The 13856-nt window shown below is 38.7% G+C and overlaps 1 protein-coding gene across 1 annotated transcript in view; it reads right to left on the reverse strand.

The window, feature by feature from the left end:
- Positions 1-584: 584 nt before the first annotated feature.
- Positions 585-13856, reverse strand: part of PCM1 (pericentriolar material 1) — a 106951-nt gene continuing 93679 nt past the window's right edge. The window contains 4 exon segments of the mRNA XM_050802146.1: positions 585-706; positions 1662-1776; positions 1867-1959; positions 13095-13351. Coding sequence (XP_050658103.1) covers positions 681-706; positions 1662-1776; positions 1867-1959; positions 13095-13351 — 491 coding nt within the window. The 3' untranslated portion in view covers positions 585-680.

Consider the following 13856-nt stretch of genomic DNA (forward strand, 5'->3'; position numbering starts at 1 on the left):
CAGAAGACATATAGAATCTTACTATTTTATTATAGAAATTTAGTTCTACTTATTCCCACTTGAAAAATGAAAATTAATCAATGGATTAATAAATATTCTGTAACTTCACAGGTATCCTGGATACCTTGATAATCTGCCCTATTCTTATACAGGAATAGGACCTGCAGGTATCTAAAAGAACATCAGACCCAACAGCAGCAACACTGGCATTATTTGGAAGACTGGCCTAATAGATGGGCTTTATAACAAATAATATATTTCTCTAACTCTTAACCACTGCTCTTTTCTGAGCAGCCTAAAATTATATAAAACATTGACTTGCTGTATAGAATTCAACATAATTTCCAAAAAAGATACTTTATAGATGAGTGCAAACTTTATTTAAAACTACATTTTAAATTCGTTACCAAACATCACAATGGGGAAAAAAATCAAGACCAAAGAAGGAAAAAAAACAAAAAAAAACAAAAAAAAAAAAAACACCACAGTGTGTCAAGGCTTAAATCTGTCCAGAATTCAGTTTCTGATGTTTTATACTGTGGGGAGAAATGACCATACCTATCAAAAAAGCAGTGTCAAACTAATTTACATTTTTATACAGATCAGATGTTTATTTAGTATTGTTTTCATATATGCATTGACTATGTAAGGACAGAGTTAGATGAGCCTCTGAAGACATCTCATATACTCTGGGCTCCCACCGTTTCTGAAAAACAGAATAATAATGCTTTATAAATTACTTATCAAATTACTAGAATTTAACATTGTGCTCTGCCATTAAAGTTTTTACTTTTAATATAAGGTTATTATAAAAGAAATCCTAATTTAGCTTGCTAATACAATTCCCTAATAGCACACGGTAAAAAAAGAATAGGTGAGGTTTCTGATTCAATATGGCAGAGTGAGTACATCCTGTCTCTCTAAAAACACTGCACTAGGAATAGAAAAGAACTATAGAATAGAATAAATCTAGACCAACAAAGAAGACTGGTTGGGAGAAAACAGAACAGGGGATATCAACAAATTACCAGAATGCTCAATGCAGACGGAAGCATACCCAAAGAGAGTGGAGGAAGCTGCAGCTCAAACACTTGCAACAGGCTGTAGCTGAGAAGGGTACCATATTCTAACAAGTAGAAGTGGACTGAAAACTCAGAAATTAACTGAAGGTCTGATACCTGAAGGGTCTTTCTTTCTCACTCCATTTCCAGGAAAAACAAAAACAACGAGATATCATGTGATTTTCATCAACTGATGAACTGATGGAGAACAACAAAAAGAAAAAACCCTTTGACCCTGATGCAAGAAACACTGAACGGCTCAAGAGCTGTGTTATTGGACTCATACAGAAAGAAATCTGAGGCTACTGAGACTATTGCTTGGATCTACAATGAATGATATTTATATAGAAGCATCCTCAGAGAAAGTGCAGAACCATTTAATTCTATTACAAAAACAAAATATTAGTATATTTAATAGCCTTAGTAATATAAGAATATGGGTAAAACTGAACAGAGAACCTGGAAGAAAGTAGAGGAGCAGCAGCAAGAGATAATGACCAAAGTTGATGGAACAAAACGCACATATACTTAACCAAACTAAAAAGTAAAAAATAGAACAACCAAAAATAATATGGCAAGATTTAAATAGATAACTCTTACCGGGTTCTTTTAGTGTCTGAGAATTTCCAGCTAATTCTTCAGTCTGCAGTTCACATATTTCACCAGATAAATGGTTTTTCTGTTCTTCTTCTACCATTTTCTTCCTTATATCTGCCTTTGGAATGAAAATTAAAAATACAAATCATTTTTCATTTTAACAATATTTGTTATATAAAGACAAGTTTAATTAAAGACAGACAAATACCTCTGAATATATTGTCAGTTTCAGTGGTAAATCTTCAACTTTTACAAAATCTTCTTCATCAGACTTTTGACTTATATTACCAGATTCTGCTTCCTGTAATTTAATGGAAAAAAAAAAATACGTACTCTAGATCCAAACCAAAGTCACCCATGTGAAGAAATAGTGAATTATTTTATCAGTAATTCTATCATATTTCGTTTTCTTCTACAATCAGCTCTATGAATAATTTGGAAATAAGGAGTTCATAGGAAAAGCTACATATCACAGCTGTGAAACATACTGTCAAGCTGTTACCATTTTGTCAAAAAAAAAAAAAAAACACAAAAATGGTGGCGGGGAGGGGAGGGCAGTTTATACATGCCGAAGAAACAGCAGTTACAACCAGGACTCAAAACACTAGAAAGACAACTCTTGTTTCTTCATACGTTTACTGAACACATAAGAGCCATATCCGGCAGAATGTAAGTAACCACTTACAAACTTTTCAATGTATCAACTCTGATGGCGCTCAGTTAGAAAGCTGATGTATGAATTCAGTAAGTGTCTTTTGTGATCACCTCAAACTGTTTTTCCTAAACTTGAACTTTTTTTTTTCTCCTAGTTCTCCCTTCTCATTTTTAATAGTACCATAATTCTACCAATTATCCAAGTAGAAATCGTAGGTTTTTCTTCTTCTTGCGGTATTTTTCACTCATCATGCTCCTGTTCAGCTCATATTTCATACCTATACAATAGTAGATCCCCTAATCTAGCTTGACAATATATCCTATAGTCATCAGATTAATCTTCACAGTCCATAAATTTGACCATTTCACTTCTTTGCACAAAAACATTCAGTAGGATCCCTGACTAAAATTCAAAGTCAAGAGCTTTTATAACCTACCTCTGACTTAATTTCAATTAAATATCTTCTATGGCAACTCTACACAATGATCACATGAAAAGAATAAATCTAACCTGTAATTGAAATTTCAGAGTTTTAAATGTATAATTGTACTGGTAGTGAGGCAAACAAAAGAGTTAAAAGAGTTATTCTTTGTACTAATGTTTTCTAAAGATTATAAGGCCCCTAAAAATTATGAAGTCATAACTGTAAATATATCTTTAAGAATTTTTTTTTTTTTTTTTTTTTAAGACACAGGGCCTCACTCTTACCCAGACTGGAATGCAGTGGGGGCAATCACAGTTCACCACAGCCTAGAACTCCTGGGCTCAAGTGATCCTCCCGCCTCAGCCTCCTGAGTAGCTAGGACCACAAGCAAGCACTATCATGCTTGGCTAATTTTTAATTTTTTGTAGAGACAGAGTCTTAGTGTGTTGCCCAGGCTGCTCTCAAACTCCTTTTAGTTCTATCCAACAAAAGCATTGATTGGAAATCACCCAAGTTAAGTTTCACTTATGTTTGCAGTTTAAAACAAGTCACACTGTTTTAAAGGCCTTTGTTTTATGGGGTTTTGGTCAGGGATTTTTCAGGCCTGATCTCCATTTTAATTTTGCTTTAACAATTCCCCCCTTTTGGCTTGAGGGTGGCCAAATGGAGTAGCATTATCCTGTTACCACTACTGACGCAGATGCTGGGATGAAAAGTCAGGTAAAGTTGTTATCAAAAGGTATGTTGAGATTCAGTCATGCAGCCTCCATCAAGATTTACATAGTCAGTGTTAGTTTCCCTGATGGCAGTCATGTGACGTGTCAGTGGTTGCTGGAAAGCATTTAAACCCCTTGTGGGGATATAATGCACAAGGGAAGAAAACACAGTAACTGTAGCAAGAACTGAAAAATCTCTCTAAGCAAAGATTCCCAGGGGCCAAAATTTAACCAACCGAATAAATCAATGGAGGAGGCCTTGCTTATCTGATTAAAAAAATGATTTATTAAGATCTTTTAAATTTGGGGCAAGAATATCTGATTAACATAAAAACAATACTTTTCACCAAAGCTCATCCCTGTGAGCAGCTAAACTTCTACTGGAGTTCCAGTGAGGCCAAATCACTCATCTCAAATTGTACTGCTTGAAGAGTATCGAAAGTATCATTAAAACTTTTTTTCAAGAGTTGCTGAAATATTCATAAGCGATTTTTCCAATTCAGAGGCTGCCAGCTAAAGAAAAAAGGATCTTAGGAAATAACAAAATCTAGAACTCCTTCATATATTTGAGTTTGGGAGATCACAGGGAGTTCTTTTTTAAGGGGTCACTTTATGTACACACAATCCCAGGTTAAGAATTTCACTACCATTTCATATCTGGTCAGTTTAGGTAGGAAATAGCCCAAACCACAGTGTCCAGATCATATAAGTGAAAACATTTATATATATTGTTGCCATACAAGATGAATAACTCAGTATTACTGAGAGAAAGGGGCAAAGGAGATCCTATTACCCACCAACTGGGAATGATGTGATTGTCATGGTTATTCTTTGTCATATCTGCATCTGCACATTGCCAGGTAGAATGGTTATGATTCTATTAATGGAAGAGGAATAAAAAACACTTCTATGTATTACATATGGGTACCATCACCAAATAAGGATGACTTACTTCCTTTTCAAATACGACCTCAATATTGATCTAAAAAACCCTATTGTACATAGTGAAACTATAGGGGTATTCCATTTGCCTCTAGAATTTGAACCAATGTCAGTTTCAGTCAGTTCTCTACTAATACAGTCAAGGGTATTATGGTGAAGTTCTGATTTTAAATATGTGTCATTATACAGGAGAGCAGTCTCCATAATTTGTGTTAAACCAAAAAGTTTGACTGCAGATAGGGAGACTGGAACCCTGGCTAGATTAGGCCCAGTTCTATTAAGGTTTTCTGTCCATGGTGATAAAATTACCAGCAATAAAATCAATAGTAGTTACAGAACATGCCTTTGCTTCTAATAACTTCTTCCTAGTGCCAAGTCAGTCAATCATAAATATCAACCAACCTGCCAGGGGAAGGATACCAAACCTCTTCATAAAACCAGTTTCCTGAACTGCTCACCCAAGTGTGTACGGCAATAGATTTCAGTATTATTTGTGATTCCATTCATCTACATGACTACATGGCCAGCAACTGCTTTGGTTGAGAGTGGCTATGCTTTCAACATCAGACCTTAGAGGATATTCGGTTTGAGTAGGAAAAGTTCCTAACAAAAGTTTGAACATTATGTGTTAATGCAAAACCAAAACAAATCTTAATGAGAAAAGTTATATGTAGTCTTGTTCCACTGTGGTGGGAAGTTGTTTACTTCGTGATGCCACCTGCTCCTAGGGAAGGCTTTCCCTTAGATATCTTTAAGTTACCTATAGGTTGCCAAGTCCAAGAGTCTAAGGAAGCTCTCTCTACTTGAGAGAGATGGACCCAAGGCTCAAAACCCTGAAGTTTTGCTGCATCGTGAGTAGTAAGAATCGTCTGGTACAGTCCTTTCCAATGAGGCTCAAGGGCTGTTGTTTCCAAAAGATCCAATCTCCACATTCTAAGTTATGGAAGCCAGTCATGGATCATCATTGGTACACAGTTCACAAAAAGCCTCCTTCAGCTGGTGGAAATAGACTTTTGCATAATCCATTAAGGTCTTGGAGTATTGAGTCATTTCAGAGCTAACAAATACAGGTGATACATGGGGTTCTACTACTAAAGGCATAGGTCTTCCAGTTATTTCATAAGGGGTCAAATTTGAGTTTTTCTGTAGGGGTTGATCTAATTGCCATTAGGGCCAGTGGTAACATTTTTGACCAAGGTAATCCAGTTGACAATTTTGCTCATTTTAGTTTCAAGATATCATTTGTCCATTCAAGCTTTCCAGAAGAAAGAGGATAAGGGCAATGGTAGTGCCACTGACTTTGAAAATCTTGTTTATTCGATAACCTGTTCGGGAAAATCAGTTCCCTTATCACTGGAGATCTCTCCAGAAATACCCCATAAAGGAAATACATTTCCTAAAAACCTTTTGCTACTGTTGTGGCATCAGCCTTTTAAGTCCCAATCTATCCTGAAAACAGGTGCACTAACACAAGAATATACTGATATCTCATTGTGGGTGGCAAATGAATGAAATCCATCTGCAGACCTACAAATGGTCTAGCAGGTGGTAGAAATCTTAAGGGTCTTTCCGGCTTTATGAGTTTGACAAGTCACACTGTTATAAGCCATTTCTGCTTTCATCATCTTTTTCATAATCTGAACCATTTTTCTTCACCATGATAGTTGGTAGAGTGCAGGGCCTTTAATAATAATGGCAGTTTGAAGGACTCAGGAAGGACCACCTGGCTGTCTGGGCCTTCAGTAAGTTCTTATTGAGCATTAAATTTGCTTCCTTTAAGATTCCATGGCCGGGCGCGGTGGCTCAAGCCTGTAATCCCAGCACTTTGGGAGGCCGAGACGGGCGGATCACGAGGTCAGGAGATCGAGACCATCCTGGCTAACACGGTGAAACCCCGTCTCTACTAAAAAAAAAATACAAAAAACTAGCCGGGCGAGGTGGCGGGCGCCTGTAGTCCCAGCTACTCGGGAGGCTGAGGCAGGAGAATGGCGTAAACCCGGGAGGCGGAGCTTGCAGTGAGCCGAGATCGCGCCACTGCACTCCAGCCTGGGTGACAGAGCCAGACTCCGTCTCAAAAAAAAAAAAAAAAAAAAGATTCCATTTTTGTTGTTTCAACTCAGGTGCACAGCATTGTTTACTGAACAAATTATCCTGAGTGATCTGATCTTGGTCAGTTCTGTGGAGTTCATTCAAAATGCACATTTTGTCAATGTCAGACTTGGCCATAAAAGTCCACACATGCATTTCCTTGATACTCAGATTTAGTCCTATGAGCGTGAGCATCATTTTTATTAGCTACTTGTGAGGGCAGCAGAATAGCTGAAAGCAGCTCATCTGGCAGAGGTCCAGTACTGATGGAGGTTCCACTACAAGGTAGAAACCCTCTTTGTTTCCACAACATTCCAAAATCATCACTCACTCCAAAGGCATACCAGTTATCTGTATAAATGAAGACTGATTTGCGTTTTGCTATATGGTAAGGCTTAGATCACGTAATTCTTTGGGTTCTCCTGACTTAAGTTGAGGAAGAGTTCCCTTTTCTATTAGTTCATATTGAGTTGTTACAGCATGTCCTGCTCAGTATTTCTCCTCTACAGTTTTATCATAGGATCCAACAATAAAATGTATTTATTCAGAATCATCTAATGAAGTTTTCCATAAGTCAGTGTGAGGAGTCAATAGTTAGGACACCACACATACACACAGTTACGGTCTTCCTAATGTTCGGACAGAGGCAGCAAGTGGTAGGGTTAAGCAGATTCACGTCTGAGATAGAGATTAGAAGGTGACAGGAGAAGGATATCATAAAATGTTAGTCTACTTATTAAGACATGTTGGATCTGACTGGAATATAATAAGCTTTCAACTGCATGTGAAACCTGTAGGTAACATTTATTCCATAATACTAGGTCACGTAAAGTTTCTACCAATTTAGCTGCTGCTGTCACTGCTTTTAGATGGTTTAGATATGCTCTGACAATTCGATTTAACTGTAACCTATAATAAGTAATGGGTCAATAGCTTCCTCCACATTTCTGAGTAAAGACTCCTAAGGATGGATTATCACATTTGATAATCACAAAGTGAAAGGTTTTAAATAAATAGGGTGTCTTGAACTTGGAGGAGGTTATAAGGCCAGTTGTATTTTATTGAAAGCTTGTTCATCATTATCTTCCCATGGCAAAGCTGGGACAGAGATTTTTCTAAGTTCAGACAAGGGGGAAGCCAGCAGAGAAATTTGGGATTCAAGATCTACAGTATTCCATAAGACCAATGAACTCCCTTAACTGCCTTAGTTGGGGGCCAAGGGAACCCTTGGATTGTTTTTATTATTTCAGTTAAGAGGAAAATTCCCTCTGCAGTCAGATCATGTCCTATGTAATGGACCTTTACTCTAGAGCAGGGATCCCCAACCCCCAGTACTGGTCCAGGGTCTGTTAGTAACCAGGCCAAACAGCAGGAGGTGAGTGGTGGGGGAGAGCCAGCAAGCCTAGCTTCACCTTTATTTAAACCTACTCCCATCACTCACATTCTCACCTGAGCCCCGCCTCCTGTCAGATCACTGGTGGCAAGAGATTCTCGTAGGAGCTCGAACCCTATGGTGAACTGCGCATGCTAGAGATCTAGGTTGTGTGCTCCTTATGAGACTCTAATGCCTGATGCTGTGTCATTATCTCCCATCATCCCCAGATGTGACCATCTAGTTTCAGGAAGACAAGCTCGGGGCTCCCACTGATTCTACATTGTGGTGAGTTGTATACCAATTTCATTATATAACACAATAATAGAAATAAAGTATACAATAAAGGTAATGCGTTTCAGTCATCCTGAAACCATCCCCCTTACCCAGTCTATGGAAAAATTGTCTTCCATGAAACCAGTCCCTGGTACCAAAAAGGCTGGGGACAGCAGCTCTAAAGTTTTGCCATTGAGGCCTTATGTCCCTCGTAAGCTAAAAGTGTAAAAGATGATCTACATATAGACAGAATACAATTTCTAGAGAATTGTAAGGTTGACAGGTCTTGGTATAATGTCTGAGAAAAACAAGATAGAGCTTCAGCGAACCCCTGTGGCACTGCAGTCCAAGTATATTGCTGGTTTTTTCAGGTACAAGCAGAGAACTACTGGCTTACTGGAATACTAAAAAAGGCCAAGCAAAGATCTATCACACTGTGAACCATTTAGAATCTGTAGGCACGTTAGAAAACAAAGTGTTAGGATTTGGAACAGCAGGAAATCTTGGATTGACAATTTTATTTAATGCACGTTAAGTCTTGAACAAATCTCCAACTTTGTCATATATATATGTATATATGTGGGTATACATTATATATGTGTGTGTGTATATTATATATATATGTGTATATATATTACATATGTATATATGTGTGTGTGTGTGTATGTATGTTTTGTTTTGAGACGGAATCTCGCTCTCTGGCCAGGCTGGAGTGCAGTGGCACAATCTCGGATCACTGCAACCTCCACCTCCTGGGTTCAAGCATTTCTCCTGCCTCAGCCTCCTGAGTAGCTGGGACTACAGGCATGCATCACCACACCCAGCTAATTTTTATATTTTTAGTAGAGACGGGGTTTCACCATGTTGGTCAGGATGGTCTCAATCTCTTGACCTCATGATCAGCCTGCCTCAGCCTCCCAAAGTACTGGGATTACAGGCGTGATAGATTTTTTATCCGCAGGATTAGAGTATTATAGAGACAAGTACAAGGAATTGTTTTATTAAATCCTCTATAATTGGGTAAAGCCTTTGGATTGCCTCTGACTCTAGGGGGCATTACGGCAATTTAGGCAATGGCTTAAAGTAATATATTTGGATTTTTATAGGCTTACCACTTTTTTTTTTTTTTTTTTTTTTTTTTGAGACGGAGTCTCGCTCTGTCGCCCAGGCTGGAGTGCAGTGGCCGGATCTCAGCTCACTGCAAGCTCCGCCCCCCGGGTTTACGCCATTCTCCTGCCTCAGCCTCCCGAGTAGCTGGGACTACAGGCGCCCGCCACCTCGCCCGGCTAGTTTTTTTTTGTATTTTTAGTAGAGACGGGGTTTCACCGTGTTAGCCAGGATGTTCTTGATCTCCTGACCTCGTGATCCGCCCGACTCGGCCTCCCAAAGTGCTGGGATTACAGGCTTGAGCCACCGCGCCCGGCCTGGCTTACCACTTTTAACCTTCCCTTTGTCAGCTGAGTAACAAGTCCACAAACATCTGGGTATTTCAGAAAGGTCTGGGTTGGTATAAGAGTGAGTTTCAATATGATCAATTCCTGCTTGTAGGAAACAGAGCAGTTCAGGTTTAGAAGGGTCAGGAAGCTCTAAAATTAACTTTCCTTCCAGAGAGAACTTTACGTGCCCTCTCAATTTATTGTCATACTGTAGGAAGGCATGCTTTTCTGAGATTGGTCCAAGCGTCATTTGGACTGGTTCACAGGGGATTCTCTGAACTTGACTGGAAACGTGACATACTTTCTTTCCTCCAAGGGATTGGCTGATTTACTAGGATGGGGTTGAAAGTGGATAAGGTATCCACCAACACTGTACACGACTCCCACTGATGCTGATCTTAGTTTCCCCATGTTTATTTAAGGTCTTATGGAGAATAACATACCAGAGAATCCCTTGATGTCCCATTGGTGTTACTGTCTTCAGAGTCAAGCCCTTGGGAACTTCTTTTTATTTTTTTGAGATGGACTTTTGCTCTTGTTGCCCAGGCTGGAGTGCAATGGCACGATCTTGGCTCATGACAACCTCCACCCACCAGGTTCAAGTGATTCTTCTGCCTCAGCCATCCAAGTAGCTGGGATTACAGGCATGCATCACCATACCCAGCTAATTTTGTATTTTTAGCAGAGATGGGGTTTCTTCATGTTGGTTAGGCTGGTCTTGAACTCCTGACCTCAGGTGATCCGCCTGCCTTGGCCTTCCAAAGGGCTGGGATCACAGGTGTGAACCACTGTTCCCGACCAGCCTGGGAACTTCATCTAATGAGGAAATAGTCTGGCTCAAAACGGGTAGGTCCATTAGAGGACTGGTCAAGAGTGGACAATCTTTTCTTCAATGACCTGTTTACAGACACTGATTTTTTTCTAGTTCTAACGTTCTCTCAAAATGTTCAGCTATAGTGACTAATTTAGCCGTATCAGTGACTTGCCATCCAATCTTGTGTTTTTTAATCAAGGGACCAGAGTCTAGTCAGAGACTATTAATGAATAAAACCATAAAAACCATTTCAATTCCCACAGGAAATACTCCCTGCTGTATTTCAAGACCAGAATGTTTAAAAAATGAGATTTCCAATCTAGCCGTGTAATCAGAAACAGACTGAACTTTTTGGACTAGTCAATCTTCTGTGGAAAGACCATGGGATAGCTTCTAGATGTTTTCCAGTTGTTGTAGTAGCATCTTTTGGGCTATCCACAGAAGTAGCTCTTAAAGGGTTGGCAATACTCTTCTGAGGCTTATGCCACCCTGCCATAGTCATCCATTAACCTGTTTCCGCAGCGGCTAATATCATGCGTATCAACTGACAGAAATCAGGAAGCCCAGGGTCATTCTAATTCTAAATTCCTCAGCAAACTGTTTTGGATTTTCCTTGGGATTTGGAAAATCTTTTGCTATGGCTCTGAGTTCAGCTTTTGACCCAGAAGTAAAAGTAGTTACAGGAGCCAGACCTCAGTGTGCTGGCTGAGGGTCTAAGTAAGCAAAGCATTAGCCCAACTTCCTTTCTGTCACATCATCCAGAGTGAAAGGGTAATTGTGCAAAAGAATTAAGATGACTGAACAAATGGGTTATTGGATTCAGAATAATTAGAGGAGGATAAGCAGAGTAACAGGTCAGAGTGAAGTCACTCCCTACATATAATTCATTTTATTTTTATTGTCAATTCATTGCTTAAGCTTTTCATCTGTCTTATTTGCCTTTAGTAAGGAATCTTTTACAGAGGCAATTTTGGAATTATGTCTTTTAGAAGCCTCTATACACAAATCAAAAATTGCTTCCCACTGTTTCTGAGGCGTTTGGGATCCCTTCTTTTCTAATGTTCCCATAAACAATTTTACCTAGATTAAAACTTCTCCACTGTAACTTTAACTCTTCTCTGATAAAGTGTAACCATTTCTCTAGAAAGGCAGTTTCATGTTCATAATTTCTAAACATAAAATTTGCTAGAGTTCTAGAAAGAGGGGTCCCAGACTCCTCAGGTGTTAATTAACCCATAATACTCTATTTTTCTAAACTTCACCTACCTGAGGCTGCCAACTGGACCCAGTCTAGTTACTGTCAAACATCTAGTTCGACCTCTGGATCCAGTAAAAAATAAAATTACTCGGCTGGGTGTGGTGGTTCATGCCTGTAATCCCAGGACTTTCGGAGGCTGAGGCAGGCGGATCATAAGGTCAGGAGATCCAGACCATCCTGGCTAACACAGTGAAACCCTGTCTCTACTAAAAATAGAAAAAATTAGCCAGGCTTGGTGGCACGCAGCTGTAATCCCAGCAACTCGAGAGGCTAAGTCAGGAGAATCACTTGAACCCGGGAGGCAGAGGTTGCAGTGAGCCAAGATCGCGCCACTGCACTCCAGCCTGGGCAACAGAGCAAGACTCCGTCTCAAAAAAATAAATAAATAAAATTACTCAAATAAACTCAGAGACCTCAGGACACAAACTGTGGAGCCTGAAATCCGAGAGGGACTTACTCAGGACCTCCAGATGCAGCGAGAAAGCAGTGAGCACAATGGGCACCTTTTGCCTGGTTCCTTGATGCTTCCAGAGGCCACAGGGGGTCTCTTTCAAATCCCACTCTGACACCAAACTGTAAAAGACAAATCTGAGGCACAATAAAATTTTAGAGTTCATTTGAGTAAGAAGCAATTCAGGAACTGGGAACACCAGACCAAAAGAGATTTAGTGTTCCATTGACAAAAATATCAGAGACAAGTATTTATTTGGAAAATGTGGAAGTAAAATAAATTATTTGCTTGGTTTGCAATTAGAAAACTGTCTTTTATCAGGTACCTTCTCAGAAAGTCCCTAGTCATATCCATATGTTAGCTGGCTACTTATGAGAAGCTGGGGTTAAGCTTTGGTTCTAACATAAGCATCTATGAGAAATGACCCAAGTGAAGTTTCACTTATGATTGCAATTTCAGCAAGATTAATTATTTTTAAGGCATTTACTTTTCTCTGCTCAAATATTTTTCAGACCTGGGCTCCACTTGAATTTTCATTTAATACTATCATGAGTACAGATTTCCTAGTCTTTTTTTCCTTTTTTAATCACTCACTGTATAAAGATTGTGTTGTCAAACTGTTTTATTTCCTATCTCAAGTGTAAACCTTTAGGTTTACTGAAAATTTGCAATATATTCTAAACAGTTGAGAAGAATAGGTAGTGTAAAGGATAAACGATGATTCATGTACCATTACCACTTCAGATCCGAACTTAAAATGAATTCTTTTTATCTCTTTGGTTCTCAAAATTATAAAACATAAAACAGCTCGTGGGTTTTGAGATGGTCATCTTAATTCACTCTTACCCTTCTGCTAAAGTTTAAGTGTGAATTAGAAAAATGTTCCAACATGTTCTAAACCTAAACACAAAATGGTTTACATGCTGAGAATGCTAATCTGAAAAATGAAGAAATACGCACAGAAATGAAAAGTAAAAATATTTGGAAATGTAAATGATACGTACATAGTCATTCACTAACACTGGAGATTCAGTATCAGGACTTCCAGCCAGAGAGCTTTCAGGAGTTTCCTGAGCAGATTTAACTTCTTTGACTCTAGGCACTAAAGGTTCCATTTCAGGTAAAGGTAACGGCAAAGGGTTAGGCTCTGGAGTTGAATCAACAGTAGCAGGTGAGTCCTTATGGGAAGCACTATTTAAAGGTTGCTCATCTTCCAAGATATTGAGGTAACAGGGTTTCACAGGAGAGTTATCTTGGTCATCTGTCATCAAAAGAAAGTCTTAATATTAATGTAATGCAAAAAATGTTAAATTTTACTCTCTATTTTACTAATAAAGACAATATGCATGAGTAAGAGCAATCAAGACACTTCAGACCAAAGAGAAAAGGCAACTACAAATTTTCCTTATCATTGGTTCCCAAATTTAGTTGGTCAAAATCACCTGGGAGCATTTTAAGAATCAAATTCCTGAAATCCACATTTCTAACAAATCAGGACTTTCAGGAACAAGGCCTACAAATGGCTTTTTAAAATCTCCCATATTTGTATCTTAAAATGCTCTTTACAGAATTTTTGTGCAGGTAAATACTTGTCACCTTTTCTTTATTGTTGTTTACAGAAACAAATTCTTATGTTTTCTACAAAGGATTTATACGGAGAAGAAAAATATACATCAGGTCCAAAGTACTTTCAAACTAAGAATTTGGTGTTTTCTGTTTTGTTTTGTTTTTTTTAGCTTTTAAGCAAATAAAGGAAATTATCTTAA

This window comes from Macaca thibetana, chromosome 8, assembly GCF_024542745.1.
Source record: "Macaca thibetana thibetana isolate TM-01 chromosome 8, ASM2454274v1, whole genome shotgun sequence".
NCBI classification, from domain to species: Eukaryota; Metazoa; Chordata; class Mammalia; order Primates; family Cercopithecidae; genus Macaca; species Macaca thibetana.